The 27,074-nt window shown below is 36.4% G+C and overlaps 2 protein-coding genes across 2 annotated transcripts in view; one reads left to right on the forward strand and one right to left on the reverse strand.

Moving 5' to 3' along the window:
- dtna (dystrobrevin, alpha) overlaps positions 1-23,006 on the reverse strand; it is a 34,780-nt gene extending 11,774 nt beyond the window's left edge. Inside the window, exons 1-12 of the mRNA XM_055151840.1 lie at positions 22,425-23,006; positions 16,279-16,346; positions 14,908-14,988; positions 14,114-14,327; positions 12,410-12,495; positions 10,958-11,112; positions 8,246-8,351; positions 5,616-5,782; positions 4,855-4,979; positions 3,379-3,462; positions 3,148-3,225; positions 1,378-1,473 (exon numbers count right to left, since the gene is read on the reverse strand). Coding sequence (XP_055007815.1) covers positions 1,378-1,473; positions 3,148-3,225; positions 3,379-3,462; positions 4,855-4,979; positions 5,616-5,782; positions 8,246-8,351; positions 10,958-11,112; positions 12,410-12,495; positions 14,114-14,327; positions 14,908-14,988; positions 16,279-16,345 — 1,259 coding nt within the window. The 5' untranslated portion in view covers position 16,346; positions 22,425-23,006. The remainder of the gene's footprint in view (positions 1-1,377; positions 1,474-3,147; positions 3,226-3,378; positions 3,463-4,854; positions 4,980-5,615; positions 5,783-8,245; positions 8,352-10,957; positions 11,113-12,409; positions 12,496-14,113; positions 14,328-14,907; positions 14,989-16,278; positions 16,347-22,424) is intronic.
- LOC129408363 (coiled-coil domain-containing protein 178) overlaps positions 4,919-27,074 on the forward strand; it is a 36,578-nt gene continuing 14,422 nt past the window's right edge. The window contains exons 1-7 of the mRNA XM_055151841.1: positions 4,919-5,008; positions 24,025-24,128; positions 25,045-25,181; positions 25,275-25,333; positions 25,409-25,488; positions 25,570-25,773; positions 26,405-26,625. Of these exons, the coding sequence (XP_055007816.1) occupies positions 4,953-5,008; positions 24,025-24,128; positions 25,045-25,181; positions 25,275-25,333; positions 25,409-25,488; positions 25,570-25,773; positions 26,405-26,625 (861 nt within the window). The 5' untranslated portion in view covers positions 4,919-4,952. The remainder of the gene's footprint in view (positions 5,009-24,024; positions 24,129-25,044; positions 25,182-25,274; positions 25,334-25,408; positions 25,489-25,569; positions 25,774-26,404; positions 26,626-27,074) is intronic.

Consider the following 27,074-nt stretch of genomic DNA (forward strand, 5'->3'; position numbering starts at 1 on the left):
TTTATTTGCAGCACTGCCTCTACTGTAAAATACATGCACAGCGTGATTAGTGCTCATACACACAAGCACACAAACACACACGGCCACATACACACGCACACATACAAACATACACACGCATAGAGAGACAAACACACGCACACACACTTACACCGTATGGGGAAATAGTTATTTTGAGGATAGATTGTAGAGCATGTAAGTATATGTGCATGACTGAATAAGGCTGGCACATCCAAAATAATTGATGTTCTAATTTCAAATAAAAAAATACATTTTAAGTGATATTTTAACTGATTATTGTTCTAGTTTTCAAATATGGTTGTTGGTGTAATTACAATAAGGGAATGCTATCTGTTTACATTTGAGTCCTTTAGTATAAAAGATTATCAATAATAATAATAAACTGAAACTTTAAACTGAATGTTCAAAGTAAATAATAGTACACGTAATCTATCCCATCTGAAATCTCGATAAGCCTCTTTTCAGCAAAGGTTAAAACGGTCATAGACGGCTTTAATATTTCGTTTTTTATTTGATGTCATGTACCATTGTAAGGGTGCCCAGCCTGCCCATAAAACAAATCAAATAGCAGGACCAGAGCCAGAGGTAGTCAAGTGTGACAAATGTTATACTGACCAGAAAATACAAAGTACGAAATGCACAGATTCACAAGTATTCATCAGGGGTTAGTAAACTTAGCAGCTAGGCCTGTCATGATAACAAATATTGAAGTCCAAGATCTAGAATAAAATATAGATGAAAATATTGAAACTAATATATACCACTGACACAGTAACCATAAAGAAGGATTATCTAAAATCTACATGTACAATATTGTTAAAACATGAGCTGCAATAAATAAATAGCAGAATGAAACACAAGTAGTTTGTAAATCATACAAATTATTTATTCTACCCTCTACAGCTCAAATTTTATCATAGTACAAAAAAATAACAAAAAGTAATCCAATAATACAAAGTTTTTCTATTATTATTATTATAATTTTTGTGTGTGTGTGTGTGTGTGTGTGTGTGTATTGAATGTAATTGTTGTATTTGTTGTGATTTCTTGTTGTATTTGTACAGTGACTGTTTGATACACCTGTCTATTAGTGTTAACAATACTCAAATACTAAAATCAAATTAAAAATTTAAGAATGATAAATATTAACCCCCCAAAAATCTTTCCATCAAATAGTACTGATCAGTTAGTAGATATATAGTATTTACCGTGACAGGCCTAAAAGCAGCATGCAGTATTAACGTAGAAACCTATAGAAATTTAAGGTTAGAGCTGCAAAGTGGCCATTCAGCAGAGCATATGTTTTCCACAGTTTTTTGGCTCCACACATCAGCAGGATACCACACACCCACTAACCATGACTTGGGGTTGTTTTGTAGCAGGCTCACATAGAGACCAATGAGAAAATGTTCATCTGAAAGTCTATCGGCCACATCCAGGTTGTAGTTTAACCTGAAAGAGCGCACCATTCCACAAAGACATCAGAAGAAGACATTGCACAGGTGATGGTGGATAGGTGAAGTGAAAAGAGGAGTAGGTAGCACTAGAGAAAGGAGAGAAAGTGCAGACAAAGGGGCTAGGGGGGAGAATGGGCTGAAAGAGAGCTCTTCATGGATGGCTAGAGAGAAACAAGGCCATATTATGTGTGGGAGAGACACCATTGATAAAGGCTAACAGAATGATTAAGGGCATGCTCAGCAAAAGAGGGGAGCTACATGCACTACTTATATTACACAAACATTAATCACCCAAGCTGCATTACTGAAACTATACTCCCTTTAAGATCTAAGTAATTGCAATGTTACCGGCTATAGAACAAACCAATTATGAGAGCTATGTTCCAACTTGGCCCAAACATGATGTATTATTCAACTTAACCTGCAGATTTAAAATGAAAGCACTGAAAACTAGCCTTCAGTTTGGATTTAATATAAAATGAACTATTGTTAAATTAAGTTGATAAGATATTTCTGAAAATAACAATTGCAATATATAATCTGCAATAGTTTATTGACACAATAGAAAGTATATATTCTGAATATGCTTGATTATTTCACTTAAAGGTACACTATGTAACTTTTCTGGTGGAGGGTCTGCCATCAGCTTAGTGGATTAGTAAATTATTGCTTTGGAATGTTATGTATGTTTGGTATGGTATTAAATCTCCAAGAAGACAGGAAGGTAATGCCATCAGGCCAATCTAGAAATCAGATCTGTGGAAAGGCAACCCTGTGGAGCCAAAAGTGGCTCTAAATAGATATTTTTGACCATTAACAAAAACTACAAATGACTGAATGCAAGATGATTATGGTAATGTTATATAGTGTAACATTCCAGGCAAAGGTAGAATATTTCCATGAAGAAACTCAAACTCAGGCATAACATCCACCAGAAGTTATATAGTGCACCTTTAAGTCTCACTATGTGTCAGTTGTCTGGCCAAAGATTGATGTTTCCTTTTAGATGGGAATCTATGCATGTGGTTAGCTTGCAAATTTTTACTTTCAAGGCCCTGCCAGTAAATATATTGCAAAGCAGACTGTTGCTACAGACTGATTTCATGCAATCTAACAGAGCCACACTATACAACTAAAATGATCAACTTCTTGCACATTGATACTCTGCAGTGAGATCATGCTGAGGGTGTTTTGCATGTATTTTCTATGGCAGAATGTTCATCAGTTACCATGGTGACACAATGCACACATTAGCAAACACTGACAAAAAAAAAAGTCTGAAAACTCAAGAAAAAAATACAAAATTGTCCTTGAGATCAAGCTGAGTCTTCATGGTCCTGTTTAGGTGATTTTCAACCAAAAAGCTGAGAGTGACTACCTGAAAAAACTGTTAGTGACAGTAATTTTATGTGTGCAAAACATTTCACCTGTTGTAGGTCCAACTAGGTTCTTCATGGTCAGATTGTGTTAAAACAAAGCTCGGATTAAAGTCTAACTTGAGTAACAGAGGTTCAGACAGACCAGATCTTACAGTTAGCATCACACCCCCACAGAATATTAATGACATCAGCTGCAAAGTATCAATTGGACTTTCTGCTATCTTGTTATCCTTGTTACCTACATTTATTCACATGCATTTTTTTCAGAACTGTGCACCTGTGTCACTTACCCTCTGCCTTTCAACAGATGGGGTGCAGTCACAGTCAAGGGCTTTCTTTGTTCAACACTATTCTTGCTGTAAGGTAAGCTACGTAAATTCAGTAAAAAGAAGTACAAAAGCAGACACACACAAAATGAAGATAGTCTTGTTCACATAGTGTTCAGGGCCTATGGGGAGCACTGGCAGCTGAAAAGATCTGTTCTCAAATCCAGGACACGCCATTGTTTAGGCTGTACTCACTTTTTGGTGGAGTAAGGGTTCCCTGATGTTGGCATGGAGTGGGAGAAGGAGTAGTCATTGGGATAATTCACGGGTCTCGGAGGCCTACACAGAAATATTGGACAATTTTATTAGAAGGATAGAGGAAGTTTTTATGTTTCTTACACTGTACATGTTACCTACAAACCAAGCATGGATGTAAGAGGGTTCGGTGTGAAACATGAGAAACACTATGAGAGTTAATAGCAATCAGGGGTGGAAAGGAACTAATTAGAAATACTCGCAGTCACATTACTGTAATTGAGTAGATATTGGGTAATTATCATTATTAGGTGGATTTAAGGGATGTGGATGTAATTATTAAAGTGATAATACGTAACTGTCTGGAGGTGGTAAGTCAACTGCATGGTTCCATGGAAATAGGAAAGTTAAAACCATACTTTGGAACATTCTCCATGGAGATAGATACATTTTATGCAATACTGTGGAATATCATAGTTATAAATGGAAATCTATGGAAAGAAGCAGAAATAGGCCCTCCTCCAGGCAAAATAAGAGTTTGTTTTTGCATTTTTATATGTTTTTAGATCAATAAAATATCCATAATAATGAATCAACATTCTTATATTATAGTCATTTTTTGGCAAACAAAGGTTACATACTGTGGCTTTAAGTACAAATTTGACAGCAGTACTTGAGTACAAAATTTCACTACTCTTTCCACCACTGTTCACAATACACCTATAGAATGGGTAATCCTATTTATGGGGTGATGTTTTTAGACACAGAGTATATGTTACAGAAGGAAATATCTAGTGCAAAGTTACACAAAATAAGCAAATTACACTCACCATGTATCTCTATTTTCATCAAGGCAGCAAAAAAGGAATACAAAGTGCTTTTAATATATTGCAGAAAACATATGCCAAAACCATGGAGTTGTGTTTTGTTTCATTCACCCATGTTTGAGTAACCTTTTATTATTTAAAAAAAAAAGCTTAATTCTTAATGATTCTAGTGAAGGTGTATGGAGTTTAAAAACACAGTGGATCACTTCCTGTATTACCATATAACATCACAAAGTGCAACAGAGTGCAACCGTTTGACAGAACAACACAGCCTAAATGTGCAGGACTGGTGTGCTAAATATGAGTGAATGAAACAAAACACAACTCCAGGTATGTTTTCAACATGTTCAACATTAAAACATAGATCAGAAAATAGCCAGTATGGCCTATTTAAGTCTATCATGAAAGCTTTTGTTTGTAAGACATTACTGGACAGCAGATGCAGCTAACATAAATTAGAATCACTCCCAGGGCTATAATTAAATCCTATTGATCAGCTGCCTCAAATGATTGACTGAAATCACTTCACATTTAGCATGGCCTTAAGGACCATACTCAGCCAGAGGGTACAAATCAAACAGTTACAACTGAAAAGAAGATGTTTTCCATACAGACTGGTCTTAAAGGAGATCGACAGAACTAGACTTACACAATGTGAGCGAGGTTCAGAGGTTTTTCTGGCATTTCAGGAAACAAGGGGTGGAGAGGCTCTCTGCTGGACGCACAACTCAGAGATTTACTCAGAGCATGGGACAGCTTCTTTGCAGGGGATTTCTACCAAGATCAAAAAGCAGGGAAGTCAGGTAAAGAAAGAGAGAAAAAACATATACTTAAAGGGCCCATTTTCAAAAAATTGACTCTTGTGAGCTTTAAGCCATGTTAGAATCTTGTTACCTCACCAAAAAAATAAAAAATTTGTTCATACACACGTCTGAGTAATTCTTTATTATTAGTCTGTCTGTCAAAATGCTCTGTTCCACCTTATGATGTCATTAAGCAATAGTTTTCAAGTTGACAGCTACTTTTTACTTTTGTCCAGTAGAGATTGGTAATTTCAGGTCTGAAATTATCCAAATGATTCTAAAGAAGGTGTTTGGAAGAACATAGCCTAGATATGCAGGATGTGTGTGTTAAACATGTTTGAATGAAACAAAACACAACTCCGGGTATATTTTTGATTACATAACAACATTACAACACGGCTTAAAGCTCACAAGAGTAACTTTTGTATAATATATGACTTTTAAACAGTAATTCCCTTATGATATTGCTATTTGTCTCAAAATAGCCAATCGGGGGAAGGTAGTATCCATACATTACAATGCAGCAAATAACCATGACGACGGTCTACTACGGACACACCCCCTAAGCCCCGCCCCACTCCCCCCTCTCCCTCTTGTGTGTCTTTACCCATGACGTGTACTCCTTCATTTGGTGCTGGTTGCTATGGGAACCACTGGCATGCCCCCTCCAGAAGCAGTCCTGACAGAGCTGGTAATTATGACATTGCTGGCAGCGGTAGCGGAAGCCCATCATGCTCTCGGTGTGGCAGTAGGAGCACTCGACCGGGTGAAAGACTGCGGAGAGACAGAGGGAGGGAGGGGGAGAGAAAGAGAGAGAGGGGGAGAGAGAGTGAAGGAGGGAGAAGGAGAGGGAGAGGGGGGTAGAGAGGAAGAGAGAAAGGGGGAGGCAGGGGTAGGAAGGGAGAGGGGGGCAGAAGAAGAGAGAGAGCGAGAGAGGGGGAGAGAGGGGAGAGGGAGAAAGAGAGGGAGGGGGCAGAGGGTGGGGGAGAGAAAAAGCAAGAGAGAGAGAGAAAGAGTGGAAGAGAGAGAGAGAAAATGGGAGAGGAAGAGAGAGATTGAAAGAGAGAAAGAGAGAGAGAGAAGGAGATAGGGGTCAGACACAAAAACAGATGTGATGTGTGTAAAAAAGTCAAGCAGCATCACATTGTAATGAGCGGAGGATTAATTTCTACTAATATAAGGGCAGATGTGTTCTGGCATTGAGCTGATTTAAAAAAAAAATAGCAGTAAAAAAATCAGACAGAACTTTCCCATTTGTTTCTGAGAATAGATTGTGAGTTTAATAGCGTTATTTTTATACATTTCAAAATTCCACAGAATCATAAACAAAAACTAAACACAGACTGCATAAGGACAAATTTGGGCATACAGCATTTTCCTTCTGTTTGCTTGTAAGGAAGCAGTCACAAATGTTTAGATGTTTTGTAAAGCTTTATAAGTTATCATTGATCAGTCCATGGGAGCATACATTAGTTGAACTAGTGAATTAGTGAATCTAAATGAAAAACTAAATTGTTGTTGTCCTATAAAGTGGAAGATGTCCTGGTATCATCCATAGGCCTGTCAGACTAAATACTATATCAGCTTATCATTCTATATACGATGATGAAACGATCATTTTCAATATTTATCGTGGGAACTTTTTCTTTGCTCTAGTGGGGAAATTTGTTATTTTTTGTACTATGATGAGATTTGAGCTGTAGGAGTTTGAATTATGACCTCATCACACATTATAGACACAAACTAACTAAGTTAGTGTTTATTGTTTTACTTATTGCAGTAATTTTATTTATTTTTATATATATATATATATTTTTTTTTTACAATATTGTACATTTAGAATAGTTTTTGAGAGATAATTCTGCTTTATGGTTTGGTTTGAATTAGGGCTGTGCCAAAAGTTGAAAGATTGATAGATCGCAGTCTCTACTTTGGTCGATCTTGATGATATGGCATGCTTATTTTAATCAACAGGTCAACAGCCAAACATGTGGTAGCAAGGGTGCATAGCGCTGACGAGGATTTATGCCCTTGTTTAGGAAAAAGTCACCTGAGTCACAGCCTGTCCTTTTGTCTCCTCACATGCTCACAAGTTTTGATTTAAATCTGCACAATTTGACTAAAAGTCCAGTCTCCTTCTGTCTCTGTCTGTGTGGTGCCGTCTGACCGCTCCCTCCGCTCCCCCCTCTCTCTGATCCAGCAGCAGCTCCTCACCTTGTCTCCTCTTTCTCTCCTCTGGTGCTTCTCATCTTTATAATCCAAGTTATGCAAAGGAAATGACTATTTTCTCACCGTTTATGAGTGGAACTTAATGCCTCGTTTAGCACAAGGACATGTGTTTCTGTTGACAGCAGTAACACACACATGCATGAGGGGAAATCATGTTTCTTTTTTCCCCATATCGCCTAGCCCTAGCTTCAATATTATTGTTTAATGTATATTTTTTTAGCAATAAATGTATGTCACACTTAAAATTTTTGCCATATCGTGGCTGGTCTAATTGTCCACTGTGTTCAGACTGCCAAAGTAGCTGAGGTCATCTCAAGTTTCATGTAATCGCTAATTTATAAACAGGGATGGGAAGAATACTTAAATATATGTATGTGTGTGTGTGTGTGTATATATATATATATATATATATATATATATATATATATATATATATATATAGTTACAGAATAGTACATACCCAACAGCTTGATTTTTTTTTGTTTCATTTTTATTCATTATGCATTCATTATTATTTATTATGCATTGATTTATGTCTAATTCAAAAAAAAAATTCAACATTTTGGTCAAAGCCAAAATTGCATGATGAAGAACTGTCATGTATTCCTTTGATTTTAGTAAAGTAACTCTGAATATCACCAAATGAATATGTAACTATACCAGAATACAGTTAGTCCAAATGAGTATACAGAATATATATTTTCTTATATATTTTCTTTACATGTATTCAGTTACTTCCCAACACTGTTTATAATTTTTTTTTCCAGAAATAATTTATAATACATATAAAGATGACTTGCATAGCGTGTCTCACAACCACACTACTATATACAGCTATAGTTGGGGTGAGAGGTCCCCATGGATGACTTCAGCTGGGGGTGTGGGCATCTGGCAGACCCTGGATGCTGTGATTATGTGTTATGATGCAGATTTGCACTTCACAGCCACAGAGCCATCTTGTGCAAAGTTTGAGCACTGAGGTGGGAGTTAGTTTGTGTGGCTTCTTACCGTTCTCCACGTTGGCGAGGCGATGCATGAGTGGTAACCAGACCAGACACTGAGGGGGCGGGTCTGACATCAGTGTATCCAGGAATGTGTTGAGGGAGACTTTTTTCTGCACAAACAAGGGAAAAGTTGAGATGGATTGAAGATTATGAAGCACTTACTCATTGGGATAGACTGTAAAGTAATAAAAACAATCTCTCCTCTTCTGTCTCTTTCACTTTTTCTCTTTCTTCCTCACTCTCTGCCCCTTTCTCTCTCCCTCTCTCTCTCTTTGTCTCTGTCTCATTTTTCTCTTTCTCTCTCTCCCTCTCTCTTTGTTTCTCTTTTTCTCTCTCCCTTGCTCGCTCTCTCCCCTGCTTGCTCTCTCCCCCTCTCTCTCTTTACCTCTATCTCACTTTTCTCTTTCTCTCTCTCCCTCGCTCTTTGTCTCTTTCTCTCACCCTTGCCCCTTGCTCTCTTTCTCCCCTGCTTGCTCTCTCCCATTCTCACTCCCTCTCTGCCTCTCTCTCTTTGTCTTTTCCCCTCGCTCTCTGTATCCCTCCTTCTCTCTGTCTCTTTCTCTCTCTCCCTTTCTCTTGCCATCTTTCTCTATCTCTCTCTCCCTCTCCCCATTTCACTCTCTCTCTCTCTCTCTCTCTCTCTCTTTCTTTCTTTCTCTTGCTAAATGTATTATGTTAAAAGAGTATTTCTCTCACTTTTTTTCCTTGAGGTCATCTCCCCAGAAAACTGTACTGGTAACAAATTTTCAAATTTCTATGAATAACATTATTAGAATAGATGGTCATGCTGCTAACTATTGAAAAATAACACATAACAATGTTTTTTTAATTAAAAAGTAGATAAATAGTTGAAGCATCAGTGGTTACTTTCACGAGGACAAGAGGGAATATGTTGCAGAAAGCATGGAAATTGACTGGGCTCTTATCCTTAAATGCTTTTAAATCTACGATGAAAGCATTAGAGACTGACTCAATAATAGACATCTGTTTTTCCTACTCTCAAATCATTTTATTGTTGTTTGTATGTATGTTGACTATGTGCTGAACTGCTTGTCTTGGACAGGACTCCTTTAAAAAGAGGTTTTTAATCTCAAAGGGATTTTAAAATAAATGTTAAATAAATAAAATATGTTCCTTTACGTCCCACACTGGGACCTTATATTTTCCACTAGATCCCCTATTTGTGAGTGGGCCAAAATTCCCAGAAATGTTTCACTGGATTCACCAAAATTAAAGATTAGTTCATGTAATTTAAGAAGGGAATATACAGCCCCAAATCAGGTTTTTGGCTTTTCAAATTGTACCAAGTGTGAAGCATGCCAAAACAGTAAACTAAAAGAGCCCCATTTGTTTTCCTAAATCAATAATACAATATTACTTCTCCTAAAATGGTATGAGGAGGTCGAGAGGCAGTTCATTTTTAAAATACTGATCTTTCACAATTGATTCTATGTCCATCCAATTGCACCCATATAATGCCATTTGTGTCCATTTGTTCCTCCCAGGAAATGCTGCTCAAATCCACAGGGACCTTGCTAAATAAATTACCACAGAACAATACACGTGCATGTCAAGAGAGGCACAGAATTTTTAACTGATCTATTCACCTTAGTCATTCTGGTGGGGCTGCAGATCTTAACAGCAAGTAAGACCTATACGGACTACAAAGCTATGTAAAGTCTCCTAGAGACTTGATGCATTGTTGACCTGTTGGTGGAAATGAACATTGAACATTTTACACAAATCAGTCTACTTTATTTTATTTTTCAGCAGTGACATTTTTCTCAAATCCTCCATGTATCCTCCTGAGACCCGGCCCACTCATTTGTGTCCTTTACAGTGGACATTTTGTTAACTAGTCTATTTTTTAAGTGTTTTGAGATAGACACTTAATTCCTGTACTCTGTAGAGCACGCCAAGGGCTTTCTGCTGATGTGTGATTTGTTTGGCTGGAACTTTTGGAACCGCCTTTTCCTTTCGATCCAAAATGGCCGATATTCAAAATGGTACATTTTATGGTACAAGGAAAAGAAAATCAAATATCTTTATTTATACCTTTTTTCACATGCATTTGTATTTCTAGCATAGCATCTAGTAGCATTTTTAAAATAATTTTAATGTTTGTGTCTTAAAATAATAACCAATTTTATATGATCATTATAATGGACGCTGGGACAATTGTGTTGTATTTGATGGAACTTCTTTTTGTAGTTGACAGAACTGAAACAGAAGGATTTCTGCTCTGAATTACTGAGGGAGATATTGATTCTGACTTTTTGGATGACGAGAAAAATGAGGAGCACATCAGTCTGAGGCTTAGAGAAGTTTCAGAACACTTTCAGAAGTGTGTTTTTAAACCTCATACACCTTCATTAGAACCATTTGGGTAATTTTAGACTTGGAATTGCCAGTCTCAACAGAATTAAAGGTAAAAGGTAACTGTTAACTTGAAAACTACTGCTTCATGACATCACCAGGTAGAACAGGGCATTTTGAGCTTTGGCAATGTAGAGAGACTAATAATAAAGGGTTACTCAAACATGTGTGAATGAAACAAAACTCTACTCTCTGGGTATGTTTTTGTTGCGGTAACAACATTATAACATAGCTTAAAGCTCACAAAATTAAATTTTGCCTAATACAGGACTTAAAAAATAGTGGTGTGTAGGGTGAGGTGGAATAAGCTCTATTACAAAGTCAAATCTTCCAAATTTACCTGTTGAGTAAAACATGTTCTAGCAGCTTGCTCAGTGTATCCAAATGACGGTCCTTCAAAAACAGCCATTGGTAACTTCAGCACCTCCCTCAGAAACTGGTCAAACTGTAAGTGCACCATGATTCCAGCCGAATCTGACAACTGTGAAAAAATATCTGGGAAGAACACAGGGAGATATAACAAACCAACTAATTGTAAGTTGCCACCACAGTCAACTAATTACAGTATAATACAATACAATTATCCAACTTGCGAAAACACATCAATGAAAGCTGTTATTCCAATCATTTGTTGTGATACTGCTGGCATGGTGCAACTCCCACAGACTTAGCAGATTATGTAATAAGGGCTATCTTGAGATAATGAAAAATGACTTCTTCCAGCCGCAAGCAGCCAGGCCTGTTCTCATTTTAAGGACGCTGCACAGATACAGCCCTTTAGCAGAACATAAGAAATAGGGGTGTACAAAAATATGAAAATATAGATATATTGTGATACTAAATTTGGTGATACAGAATTGTTATCGTGGCTGATGTACCAGTATATCGCCAAGAGTATTCTTTGGTAACGTTTAGCAATTTTTTTGTGACCACACTACAGTTTTGTTGATCATTTGATGAAAGGAACATTTTTTATGCAATACACTTGACATATTCACTGTTTTGATGCTTAAAATAGTTGCATTTCATATTAACTTAGCACAAGAAATGGCTTAACAAAGAAACATTATTACTAAAATGTATTTTACTCTTACAAAACAGCAACATATCAGAGTGTCATGTGCAATATATCGATTATCGCATGTATCGCCATATCATGATAACATCATTATCATGAGCCATTTATCGTGTATTGTATTGTGAGGGACCCTGTGATACCCAGCCTTAATAAGATATAGGTTCAGCAATTGTGAAATTACCGTTTGGATATTTCATGTACAATGTAAGGTGGATATTTTCAAATACAATGTAATCAATAGAGAAAACTGGCCCTTGTTCCCCATCTGGGAGTAATATGAAAACTATCAGTTATTTTATTTGAATTTATAAGATATATATGGCACAACAACAGAACGGAGGCTTGACGTGATTAAATTAGTTGATTTGGTGTTTTTTGGAATTTATATGTAAAAAGGCCGATTAAACTCATGATTCAGACATTTAATCTGTTTCCCAGTATGGATAGTTGTTTTTGAATGAACTCCTTTGCAAGTGTGGGCTTGTGAGTACGATTTGGATCAGACACATAGAGATACATAAAAGTTTTGAGAGGCACGCTCCCTTTTTTAGTCAGCTAATCGATCGGCAGGATATGTCTTTAGTTGACCAAGAATTTCTTTAGTCGGCTACAACTTCAATGGAAACAATAGAGATAATTACTGAGATAATTATTGGGTTTAGCAGATAATATTTTTTTATTTTATTTTTCATAATTAACAGTCAAATTTCTTACATCTTAATTTGTCCAGGATTTTCCCTCCACACATGGTTGCCAGGGCCGTCTTTACCACAAAGACAGAAATCTTGCCATGGCCCTCCCTAAAGAAAGCAAAAGCAAGTTACATTACAGCCATTGATCTCCCTATCTTCCCATCCTGTCTCCTTTGTCCAATTGTCATTAATGCCTGTCCCCTAACCGCAGCAGGCCCTTTAAGATGGCCACTTTCACTTAGCATTGGTCTGTCCATGGTTTGACACAGCTAAAGGTCAATAGTTCAACTCTCCATTGTCTCACTAAGAGGAATTTCTTATTAAGGGAAAGCTTTGACCGGAGATATTAGGACTAAAGGAGCTGTATATGCAAAGTTCATTTGTCAGGACACAGAATCTTTTCCACATAGCAAATCTACTCACTTCCTACGTTACCTTATTTAGAAAGGTTTAAGAGTCATGTACTGTTCTTTCTAAACTGGGGTTACAGTTTTGGGAACCACAATATAGTTAAGACAGACAACGAAATGAAAGACCAGTAGTTTGGGCATATTTTTGGACTAAACTTAAAAGGCCCATATTATGCTATTTTCTGATCTATGTTATAATGTTTCCACATCCTAAAACAAACCTGGAGTTGTGTTTTGTTTAATTCACACATGTTTAACACACAAACCCCACATATTTAGGCTGGGTTCTTCTCTCAAACAGAAATATTCAGTTCCACCTTGTGATGTCATGTCGTAATAATACAGGAAGTGGTCCACTGTGTTTTTAAACTCTATACACCTTCACCAGAATCATAATTCCAGCCATGGAATTGCCAATTTCTACTGAACTAAATGCAAAAGAAGAAATTCAATTTGTCAACTGGACAAAAGATTATTTTGGTCATCCAAGCTGTTTCTTCAGTTCTGACTGATGAAGCTTGGATAAGATACAAAAGGTATTCAACCAAAATAAACTTCTGGCCATTTGACAAATTGAATTCTCATGGATTCTTCTTGGACGACTGAGGGATTATACACACATACTGAATTAAAGGTAAAAAGTAGCTGTTAACTTGAAGACTAATGTGCAAATGCCCTCTCGGAGAAGATATGTCACCCCACAACAAAAGACCAACCACTACACTAAATCTTTTATTCCTTCTGCCATAAAGCTTTTAAATGGAAAGTAAATCTGCTATTGTGTCCCTGGTGCACTGAGATTTGAATGTATGGCGTGTTGTATGTATTTAATATTCTTTTTTTTTTCTTTTTTTTTTTCTCTTTTATTTATTTATGGATTGTGCACGACCAGAGATGTGCAAACTGAATTTCCCTTTGGGATTAATACAATTGTTGATTGACTGATTGATAACTGCCATAATATGACATATCAAGGTGGAACAGAGCATTTTGAGCGTATAGGCATTTTGAGAGACAGATTAATAATAAAGGATTGCTTAAGCATGTATGAATGAAACAAAACACAACTCTAGGTATATTTTGATAACATAACAACATTATAACATGGCTTAAAGCTCACAAGAATCAATTTTGCATAATATAGAACCTTTAACAGGTCAGTGATGGTAATGACTCTACCAAGCGTGTATTTTATTTCCAGTACATACCATGTTATTTACAGTCTATGTATCAACTCACACTGAATTAGCTCAGGTCACAAACTCAGGCGCTACAAAACACAGGTGGTCGCTAGCATCATGTGTTCAGTTACTCACGGGTCGTATGCAGCCAGCAGAAAGTTGAGCAGAAGACCAATACACTGGTCCACCCCGATCTGGTGTGTGGTGGGCATGCGCTTGTTCAGCTGGTAAAACATGGTGGACAGGACCACTTCCAGACGAGCCACACTCAGCTCTGCATTCGTTTCCATGGAGTTGAGTCCACTCTCTCGGAAAGCCTCAATGACGTTCCAAATGTCAACCAAGTGCACTACAACACACATGGCAGACAGTTAAAGGACCTGTATTATGTTATTTTCTGATCTATGTTATAATCTTGTTTCCTCATCAAAAACAGACCTGGAGTTGTGTTTTGTTTCATTCAGGCATGTTTAGCACACTAACCCTGCATATCTAGGATGAGTTCTTCTCTCAAATAGAAAACACACTGTTCTACTTTGTGATGTCATGTGGTAATACAGGGAGTGCTCGACTGTGTTTTTAAACTTTATACACCTGCACTATTCTCTATTCATTTGGATGATTTTTACCCTGGAATTGCCAGTCTCTACAGAACTAAAAAAACTTAAACAGTAGCTGTTAACTTGAAATCTCACCACCTGACATCACAAGGTGGAATAGAGAATTTTGAGCTTTGGAGATGTAAACAGACAAATAATAAGAAACTCTTTATTATTAGTCTAGTCAAACACATGTGAATGAAACAAAACTCCAGAAATGTTTTTAATGAGGTAACAGCATTATAACATGGATTAAAGCTCACATGAGTCAATTTTGCTTAATACTGGACCTTTAATTGTTTTGGCTTTGCTGTACTGTCATATACTTACAATTGCATTTCTTCTGAACAAATCGCAGTTTGCAGGCTGTTCTGTAAGTTGATAACCGAATGGAATCCAGATCTTGAGCCCCTAGGGAACATTTTTATACATTTATTATTGAATAAGGTCAGAAAATACAACTCCAAAAGGTCAGTTATATTTTTTTATAGTTCTCGTCCAATTAGTTGACCGCCTGCTGCTTTCCTGAGAATAAGCAGTGGTGCAATCAAAGAAGCAATATAAAGTACTATATGTAGTTATCATGCTAATTGTAATTGTAATTTATGTTTTTTTCTTAGTTTTTTTGCTTCTTTGCAAGCTATTTATAACTTTAAAGGTGCACTGTGTAACTTTTTTGGTCTGGTTTATTAACTGTTTGTCTCCATTATTGATTTGCCTAGAATGTTACATAGTATAATATTAAATATCTATCTAACATTTATTTCATTAAATTTTTTTTATTGAAAAAATCTTTAAAACCTAGGTTCTACTGTTACTGGAGTTGCCTCTTCACAGATCAGACCTGTAACTTCACAGATCAGACCTGTAACATGATATAAATATATGTATCTCCATGGAGATACATATATTTATTATCATATTGCAGTAGAACATTTCAGCCCAAAGCAATAACATCTCCATAAATACAAACAGGAGGTAGACCTTCTACAGTTACACAGTACACTTTTTATAAATAATGAAAGTACTGTCTTATCAAAGATATATTTCCAAAAAAAAAAAAAATTTAAGTATCTAAAATGTACCTGGGCATATTCTTAAACAGTTACAATGAATCTTCCTATATGCTTTACAGTGAGGTCTCAAACTCATACCTGGAGTTGTGTTTTTTGTTTCATTCACACGTTTAACACACAAATCCTGCATATTTAGGCTGAGTTCTTCCCTCAAACTGAAAGCACTCCACCTTGTGATGTCATGTGGCAATAATATCTGTACTGAACAAATGGTAAAAAATAGCTGTTAACTTGAGAATTACAATTTCATATCATCACAAGGTGGAACAGAACATTTTAAGCTTTGGAGATATAAACAAACTAATAATGCAGGATTACTTAAACGTGTGAATGAAACAAACAGAATTCATGTTTCTGCGGAGGTAACAACATTATAACATGGCGTAAATCCATTTTGCATAATATAGGACCTTTAATAAATAATTAAATCACTCTCTGTCTATCTATCTATCTATCTATCTATCTATCTATCTATCTATCTATCAATCTACATATCCTTACTCAGATACAATGAATCTTCCTATATGCTTTACAAGGTCTTAATATGGTGGTAGTTGTATTTTTATGTTAGGTGAATAAAAGTGTCCGGTGTATATCAAACTGAAGTGTGATCCTGAGCACTTACTCATCTCCACAAACAGTTGCCGTCTGTCTGCCATGTTGTCACTGCTCGGCCTGTGGTCCTCAATCATTCTGATGGAGAGGAGAGAAAGACTGTCATTATATGTACATCGATACTTACTAACTGACTCACTCTTCACTCATCACTGGGACATTAAGGAGAAATACTGTTAAACAATGGAGAGATGCGTAACACTTAGACCTGTCACGATAAAAAATTTTGATATGCGATATATTGATGGAGTAAATATATACGATAAATGATCATATTTAAACTAATTATGACACTGACACAATAACCCTAAAGCATGCAGGATTACGCCCAAAAATGATCCTAAATGTACAATGTTGTTAAAAATCATGAGCTGTAGTAAATACATAGCAGACTGTTATCTATAATGAGACACAGAAGTGATTTTTTACGGCTTAAATTTGATCATTTAGCCAAAAAATTACCCCAAATTTTCCCAATAATGCTAAGAAAATGTACACACGCTAAATATTGATCTCCAAAAAATATTGTTCCAGCTTTTATATATTGAACAATAAGTCGATATAGTAGTTATCGTGACATTTAAAATAGTGCCAGTGCCTCATCACCTTTTTATTGTCAAAATATTTTTTGTACTTCACAACTTCACATTAACTATAAACCTGCATTACACAGTATTTTTAAAATCCTAAATAGCATTACAAACTACAGATAGCAGATATGTGCACTTTTTAGCATATCAGCCTTAAATCTCCAGCACAGGATGAGATTTTATTTTGGCCGCTAAAAATGCTCTTTATTTGAACACTTGAGTATGAAGAGATAACTGCACAAAATGAGAATCTCTATTGAAAACATGTACAAAAAACTGGTAAAAACAGGATTAAAGGTCCTATATTATGCAAAATTGACTTAAGTGAGCTTTAAGCCATGTTATAATGTTGTTACCACCTCAAAAACATACCTAGAGTTGTGTTTCTTTTGATTCACACATCTCAAACTGTTCTGTTCCACCTTGTGATGTCATGTAGTAGTAGTTTTCAAGTTAACAGTTACTTTTTACCTTTAGTTCAGTAAAGAATGTCAGTTCGAAAGCTGAATTTACCCAAATGATTCTAGTGAAAGTGTGAAGGTGGAGTTTAAAAACAGAGTGGAGCACTTCTTGTATCACCACATGATATCACAAGGTGGAACAGAGTGTTTTCTGTTTGAGAAGAACTCAGGTTTTGTGTGTTAAACATGTGTGAATGGAACAAAACACAACTACAGGTATGTTTTTGATGAGGAACAAAGATTACAACATAGATCAGAAAACAGCGTAATATGGCTCTTTTAATAGTCAAATAAATGAATCCTGACATGGTTTCTAGAAGAGAGACAAACATTGAGCATATTCAAGTATATTCAAAGCTGAAATGAGTTACATGAAAACTTAAGAATGAAGGGTTAGACTCTGAAAAGGCCAGTGCAGGCAAGAGAACTCTCACCATGCCTCACTGCACACTGTCCAAGGCAATCTAATACACCTAGTCATGTGGTTTGTTTCCATGGCAGCAAAGATTCTCGTCGCTCAGTTCGTAAAAACATAATGACCCCCCCCTCCACACACCCAGTCCGGCTGCCCACACCTACCACCCCGGACAGTCAAAGTTTGGACACAAAAACTTTTACACAAACAGATTAGTGCCAGTTTGAAGTAAAGTAGTTCCAAATAATCATTCACCTGTGGTATTTTATATGGCAGTAATTGGCAGGATGTACTCAAATATTGTGAAGTGAAAAGGATTAATACAAACTGATTAATTGGTATAATGGTGGGAAACATTAAGATGGTGTATGAGCGAAATTGTTGATAGTGTTAATTTTTTTATACAGTAAATATTTCGCTATTAGAGATACCAGCACATGTAGCACACATTAGCAAACACTGACAAAGAAAAGTTTTAAGATAGTCTGAAAACTCAAGCAAAAAGACAAAATTGATTTAAACAACATATTTTAGGAGCCTGTGATTAATACGAGCGTTCATCGTCCTATTTAGGTGTTTGATTTTCAACAAAAAGGTGAGAAAGAGTAACTAAAAAACTGTTGGCTAATGCTAGCTAGCCTGTGACTAATTTTATGTGTGAGAGATTTGTTGAACAGCAAAAATCATCTCACCTGTTGTAGTTCCAACTAAACCAGCTCTTGCTTTCTTTCTTCAAATTGCGTTAAAATAAAACTTACATTCTAACTTGAGTAACAGAGCTTTTAACAGAGTAGTGCTTTCAGTTAGCATCACACCCCCAAGGAAAGTTGATGACATCAGCTGCAAAGAATCAATATGCAGACCGATTTTTAATTCACCAATATTTTATAATAATACAGTATTTCCCTGAGACTATGGGGCACAAGCAAACCATATTTAAATAATTTTATTCAATACAATATATGGAGAATAATGTGACTTTTTGGCTCTGTTGATAAAAAATGACCAAATGCAGATTAATATACTTAGTTCTATATGTTTAAGACAATACTAAAGGCATCAAGTGTAATTATTTTTTGTTCAAATTATTTTTACAAAAATTTGACCATAGTCTCCTTAATGAAAACACTGGAATGCAAATCTTGTCTTATGTTCCTACCAGATTGTGCTGAATTAGAAGAGACATTCATTATAGTGTAGCAAACAAAAGAGGTTTGCATAAAAAGTGTACAATACCTGGTCAGCAAAAAAAGAAAAGAAAAGGAAAACAGCCTTTTGGTTTATTTTTTACAAACACAATGTTGTAATATTTCAGTATAAGGCCACTGATAAACATGTAAAAAGCTATCATATCATTAAAATAACTAAATGTTGTAATAATTAAATATAAGGCTTCTGATAAATAACAGAAGAAAGGGTTTTACACATAAAAGGGATACAGGATCCAGATCCAGAAAAATTAGCAGGTTCAGTCAATATCCTGGTTAGACTCTTTGCTGTCTGGTGTAGACCCAATTTATACAAAGTAGTTACTTGGAGGATACATAACAGTTACATAACACAACCAGATAAATTTTGTATTACGTTAACTGTATTTTGAGAGGGAAAAAAAAAGTTTAATCCCTGCACAGCTATCGGTTAATACTGGATATCTGCAGATACTTAAGAAGTCATAGTATCAATATGGGTATCTGAACTGAAAAACCTGGATCAGTGCATCTCTAGGACATAACTGAATATATGTTTACAAACACGCACAAGTACTGTTTTATAGATTCACACCGACACCCTTCCCACTCATCCGAGGCAAACACGCGCTGAGTGCCAGCTATGTGACCTTCGGCTCTTTGTTTTCATAATCTCCAATAACTAAGAATGATACAATCCTTTTACCATAGGAGGCCATATTAAACCACATAAAAATTGTGCACCTTGGCTCCCACATACTGGCGTGAGCTAGGCAAATCCTCCCTATTAACCATAATGCCACACGACTATTAAAAGAAACTATCACCCAACAAAAACACCAATAATTAAGTCTGTCAGTCGAAATATGAACTTGAACGCTGTCACCTCAGATACAGTCTGGACTGGCTCTATCTTTAACTACAAATGTGAAGGCCCCACATTCTTGTCCAGATTTACACGCGCTCTAGTTGCAGACCCCAAACTCCATTCCTGGCAAGTGCCCAGCAAACATCACTTTTCCTTTGTGGCATGTTGGCATGTCATGATAACACATTTTTCTGTCAGTTATATTGCTGCTATAAATATCATGATAAACAAAAACACTGAAAGTGCTGCAAACCACTTGTCCCTTGTCACTGGCAAAGTTACATTACAGGTATTATTTCACACAAATTTGACTCTTGTGAGCTTTGAAACATGTTATAATGTTAAATCTCTACTGAACAAAAGGTAAAAAGTAGCTGTTAACTTGAAATATCATAACTGAGCATTTTAAGATCTAGAGATGTAAACAGACTAATAATGCTGGATTATTCAAACATGTGTTAATGAAACAAAACACAACTCCAGGTATGTTTCTGATGAGGTAACAACATTCTAACATGGCTTAAAAGCGCACGAGTCAATTTTGTGTAAGATACTGTAGGAACTTTAATGCTCCTGGAGTTCTTTACAATGTACACTCTGAACAAAATCCTACCATGTAGCCCTAATAAACAACAAACCCAAAATATATTGTTCCACCTATCATTTATTGAACTTTATCGAAGTAAATATAGTAGTAATTATCATGAAAGGCCAAAGCTGCATGGTCTTGTGAATAGAAAATAACTTAGATCTACAATCAAATGACACTGCTCACTTTGCAGAAGATGGATCGATCTGACTTGTGCCAAGGCCAAAGCAAATGTTATGACTCACTCCATCTTTGTAAGTCAGCTTTTCTTCTTTACAATGAACAAATGTCATAATGCTACTGCTACCTTTCTCCTATACAACTAGGCCTGTCATGATAACAACTTTTGAAGTATGATATATATGGCTGAAGTAAATATAGACAATAGAATTAACAATAATAATTTATGCCAGATTTAAACCTCAAAACCTAACCTTCCTTCCAATTTCTTTATAGTCAAATTATTATTATTATTTTAACCTAAAGTATCTTAATCTTGTTTTTATGTGCTATACAAATTTAATTTTACTTGCCTTGACTAATCTAAATCTACAATAATGTTAAAAAAAAACATGAGCTGCAATAAATAAACAGCAGAATTGAACAGTTTTTAGTTAGTTTTAGTGCATCTGTAATGACTCATAAAATGTAAAATTTTACAGCTCATATTGTATCATAATGCCAAAAGATAACCAAAAACTTCCCAGTAATGTGAAGAAACTATACACAAGACACACTGACCCCCCAAAAATATCATTCCATCTTTCGTACATTGAACGGCAAGTCTATATAATATTTATCGTGACAGGCCTGTGTACAAATGTCATTGTAATGCTACCTTTGCCCTACAACGCTATGACATAGTGGACATGGGAGGGTGATGCATGTCCTTCTAGACGCTCTCTGGAGTCGGGAACAGATTGTCATTTAACATTTGCAAACACAAGCACTTACTTGAATTACAGTGCAATCTGCATACGCCTGGCCCGCTACACTACTCAGCAGCTGTTGGCAGTGATTGGCGCAGGTTATTTTTACATCACGAGACTATAAACAAGACTGGCATGTGAATCTCGGGCCCCTGACAGGAATAAAAAAAAACAAAAAAAAAAATGCAGTGTGAAGTTTAAAGTTAATGAGTAAAGCTTAGTTGTTGTAGGGCATGTGTTGTGGGGTATGTTTGTACTTCCTCTTAGTTATATCTCTAGTCTGTGCTGTCTGCAGTCAATGTTTCCAGTTCATTGCCATGGTTTCGGTTGCAAAAAGGCCAATACTGTGAAGGTCTGATGTTAAATGAGGACTTGGGAGACATATTTACTGTTACAAGTGCTTACGATTTACTATGAGACTGTTGTTAAACTGCTATGGACACTTCAGGGGATAAAATACGTTACAGCAAGACAATACAAGTAGCCTATGAGACAAATAGTTACAAAGAATACAAGGGAGACTACAAGGACGTCTATGAAATTATGACTGGTCTGGTGTATTACAATTTAAAATAACTGTTTTCAGACATCATTGATTAGGTATGATCAGATCAGAATACTGATTGATTAGGTGTACATAAGTGTCCAGACTGTCTCATCTTAATAATAAAACCTATTTAATGTTAATAACTCAGCTATAACAAGAAGTCAATTCTAAATAAATAGACAAAATAATCATATCCTATAGGGAAAATTATGAAAAATTTTATATTGACAAAGTTGCACACAAAAAGTCGACCTACAAATTACCAACTGTTTGGAACTATAGTGAAAGAGGCAACAGGCACCTCATGGTACCAGCTCTGCTCTGGCATCACCTGCCCCTCACAGAGACACCTGTGTGGCAGACAGACAAAGCGCTCGCTGTTACAGAATAATAACATAAACCTGCCCGCAGAAACCACGACTCCTGTTTTTACTATCACCTCACGTTAAAGCTTTTATAAGCGTAACTCGATCACTAAACTCATTTTCTCCACACTGACAAAGTAGGTTAAGGTCGCCAGCCTCCAGAGCAGCTGCAGTAGTGTTGTAAGCGCACTTGCAGAAGACTTACCAGAATTTATTCCGAGGTTTGTCATGCAACATATCTGGGTTTTTCCTTTCCGTCCCAGAATCAGACGGCTCCTCCAAAGCCGACAGTGTGATCAGGATGTCTTTGGTGTTCGCTGCTGCATCGTGTCGCGCTCCTACAAAGCCTGGTGTTGTGGAAATTTTCGGGTAGCGCACTGAGCAGAGCAGCCTCAATCTGCCTCCAGTGTGTGGCCTTTGAGGTGACGTAATGCGGAGACTGTTCACTTGCGTCAGTCCGCATCGGCTGCAAAATGACAAAAAAAAAAAAGGAAAAAAAAAAAAAAAAGAGGGGGGGGAACTTTGAGCACAACAGAAAATAAAAACACATGCCTTTGAAGCAACTGTGCTCTGTTTATTGCTATAAATAAGGATTACAAAGAATGCGTGGTTATTCTGTAATAATACGAGTACAGGTGAATCATGTGGATTTATATGTCGATTGTAGACGACATATAAATCACTTCTGTCCGAACGCTCATGACCTCATAAATGGACATGAGTTTTTGGACAAAATATTAGCCTACTGAAATGTTAAGAAATTGTAGGCTGTAACATTACCTCATAGGCCAACATGTCAGCATAAAACGGAATTCCGCGTGATAAACACTCCGTTCCAATGGTGGACTATGCAATGTACCACAAACAAAAAATGCTTTACCTAAATCAACTACATAGAAAAATCAAGTAAACAAATGTTACTGACAAGACAAAGAGCCTAGTGACCGGGGCTTAAAAGTGCATATCCACTGGTTTCAAATGGTGAAATATTAGGACTGTTGCCATAGTAATTAACAATTTCATAGAAAATAATGATGTAAGTATATAAAAATATTATATCTTCATATTTTCATCATAAATTATCACATGAATTGCTTACAAACAGCTTGTTCACAGAGTTGTACCGTATGGTTTATTTGAGTTTGATTAAAAGGGCCCGAGAAGAAAGTAATGTAATTATTTGTAGCTAATGTCTTCTTTTTAATTGCCTACATTTTGGGAATATTACCTCTGCACTACTACAGATGGCAGTCTTTCCCAGTGCCCCTGAACGCACCTCTGCAGTCACGGCGCACGAGCACAGCCCCTTGTTGCCTGGCGACCACCTCTGCAGATTGACAGGGACTTTAGTTTGATTCATTCGTGAAAAACTTTTTCAAAAGGCGCTTTTTTCAAGGACCACGTGGACTTTTTCCACAAGAAAGAGGTCGTTGGTTAAAGTCCAGAAATAAACAAAAGTCAATGTCAATCAAAGGTACACTATAGAAGTAAGTTGATAGCCTGCTATTTTTCGCTTTCACTTTCCTCCATGACAACGACCCCCTTTAGCTCATTAATATGTTATAAGCGAAGTTAATTAAACGTGAACTTGTCCACCGCCAAAGGAACATCCGCAGATGAGTGAAAGTCTCAGCTCCAGGTCCAGAAAGGTAAGTAAGCAAACTTTACCATCTAAAATGGTGGCTTTGAGAAGAGTTTAAACTTTGGAGCGGGAGTCAGGGTGTATTTTCAGATATGAAAATGGTATTGTAATGGTAATGAAGTGAAATTACGCACTGCTGATGCTTTTTAACGTTGTGTTTTAGACTTGGAAAAGTGGAGATTATTAAAGCGCTGAACGGTCTCACAATGCCAGATATTGAACCGCTCAGATTTCCGTCAAGAGAAGAGAGACGACCTCCACAAACAAGTTAAATGTTATCTCTTACCATTTCACTTTGACCTTTTTATTAAGCTCCTTGTAACGTTAAATAGCCTAATATTATAAGCAAAATCTGCGTATTTTTCTGTATCGCAGTGGATAAATATATATTTTTATAAAGCCACAAGGAAGATTTTAAAATAGACTTACTTACATAATACCGAAACTTAACGATTCTAGTCTGTTCTGTTTTTTGAAGCAGGTCCATATCTGGTCACATGGTGGCGCACTTCACAAGGCGCATGCCAAACAGGCCTATACTTAAGTGTACATGAAAAGTTTGATGCGCTATGCAAAGATTTAGCCATCTTTGACAAGTTAGTTTAAATGACAAGCAATGAAAAAATGTATATGGATTTACAATGGCTATAGCATTACATGTTTAGAATAAATATACCATTGTACGCTGCAAAAATCAGCAATACCAGACATGCAAAGAGAAAAATAAATGAAAGACATTTAAATTCATAGTCGTGATCCTGTTAGCCGTATGCATATAGTATAAAACGTGTTTGTTTTTCACTTTTGAAAAGTTGTTGCTGTCGCACGTGTGCTTTTTAACATTTGCCAGCCAGATGGCGTCATTCCACCACCAAGAATGATACCCTTGGGCTTGTCTTGAAATGTTCAAATTAGTGCTCTGCTTTCTCACTGATGCTTTCAATAAATTGCAATATGCAGAGAATCACAAACATATTTTTACAGCCAAATGAGTTTTAGTAATTACTTTGCTAAATAAAATGAAAAAGTAAAGCTTTAGCTTGTTCCAACTAATGCTCATTCTGTTTCACAGTACTGTATGTATGCCTTGTCAGACAGCAGCTTCTGTCTTTTATCAGACAAGTGCAGTGAAGGGCATTTTCTATCTACATTTTTGCAAGTTTTGATTGTTTTGCCTTTGAAGATCAAGTTGATCTCCAGGGAGCCTGCTCTGGTCGGCGTCGTACTTGTGCTCTGCTCAACAGCCCCCTGCCATGTGTGAGCAGTGCTATTCAACACATTCAAGAGCTGAGAGCCAAAGTGGACAAATGTTTTGAACAGGTAAGCCAGTAATACCCTGAACATCATAGAGTTAAAACTTTATATGAAAACATGTCCATTTACATTTATCTAATGACCACTTCTTCTTATAAGCCTGGGAAGTATCATCCCCAAATGGACCTGGACAAGCACCCATATGGTCAAACTCTACGGTTTGTGCACTCAATATAACTGTTCATATTTTCTGTTTGAAGTCCAGCTCTTAATGTTTATCACTTTTTTCACAGATTTCAACCTGGAGATTCGGATTCTGACTCAGTCATGTCTACAGAGTTAGTAATTGAAGGCATTGGATTAACACCAAGAGGTGCATTTATAACTGACTAATTGTTTTTTAACTGATCAAAAACAAAGTAATTGTATTTAATTAACTTGTTTGAGTGTCTAGAAAGCTCCTCATCATCACCACTACTCAAGAAAATAAATGATGTCCTCAGAGAGGTTGTGTATCTGATAGAGCGTCTGGAGGCAGATCGGCAGTATGCACAGGAAGCTCTGCTCGTTGAAAAGAAAAGAAAGAAGTTTTTGGAAAATAAATTTGACAGTATTTCTTTGTGGATGCAGAAGGAGCATTCATTTGTTGTCCAAAAAGGTCAGTGACAACAGCAATATGGAGAGGTCTATGGGGAATTCTCATCTGGAGGGCTGACAGTTCTTAATGGGTGCAGAGAAAATAACTATGTTTTTAGTATTCAATATTCTACATGTGTTAAGGCTACATTATGAATAATTGTCAATTCATCTTTTTTTCCTCCTATGGCTGTTGTGGGTGTGTCCAATCTATCAACTAATCATTTGGGGTGGTGAAGTACACCCAGTTTGTTGAGATTACACCCTCCACTTTTATATTCATCCAGTGTGGCCTGTTAATAATGGCTGAAATATGGTTTGGTTGTGTAAAAAGTACACAATAAAATGATGAGAGAAAATAGCCCCATATGTACCAGGACTGTAGTTATCAATTAATTGGTTGATGGTGTCTTAGTTGACCAAATTTGTTGTTAGTTGACTGACTTTTTTAAGAATTGATATGCACAACAGCAGAGAGGGCTAGAGAGGGAGAGTTAGCTGGGGTTTTGAGAGTGAGTGGACAGTTGAATCTGCCTTTTCACTTATGAAGATATTTACTCATACTTCTCTGTTTACATGGTAGTTTTTACATATTTTTATAGTTGACAGCACTTCTACTGGAGATAGTTAAATACTTTCTGGTTTCTTTTCAGAGCATGAGTCTTGCTTGAGAGACATCACAGAACTGAAATGGCAGCTCCGGTTGGAAAAGGACAAACTTGAGCAGCTCGAGGACAAACTGGCCCAGACTGAGATGAAAAAGCAGCGTTTACAAGAAGACATCAACTACTCCACAGAACAAATCCCCATAGTGAAGGACAATACGGACTACCAAAGGAGCCTTATACAAGAGATCAGTGCAGAACAAAAAGAGGTCACTACTTTAGACTTTTTGGACTGAAGTTTAGAATAGGCCTGACACGATTATGATTATTATATTGTAGGGATGAGACGAGACATGTGATGACATTTGATCCACGAGAGAAATAAGATGATATTTTTACATAATTTTTTCATAAATAATTTGTACCATTTATTTAATAAGTTTGGCTTCACAATTTATTTTTATTTAATTTTATAATTTTGCTGTCGTTGTAACACAGCTTTTAACAACTACGTCTTATCAAGAGAAGTTACTCAACAAAGTCTTTTTTATCCAAGGCAAATGTGAAAATATCATGAAAAAAAATCTTACAAGATATTTTTTTTTCATATGTGCACAATCACATGGCAATTTTGTCTCTTATGTCCCATCCCATCAATATATATATATATATAGAGCAATACATTTTGAGGATCAGTATTTATCATGGGGTCTTTTTC

Source organism: Boleophthalmus pectinirostris, unplaced genomic scaffold (genome assembly GCF_026225935.1).
Source record: "Boleophthalmus pectinirostris isolate CB_2022bp ecotype Guang Dong unplaced genomic scaffold, ASM2622593v1 HiC_scaffold_16, whole genome shotgun sequence".
NCBI lineage: Eukaryota > Metazoa > Chordata > Actinopteri > Gobiiformes > Gobiidae > Boleophthalmus > Boleophthalmus pectinirostris.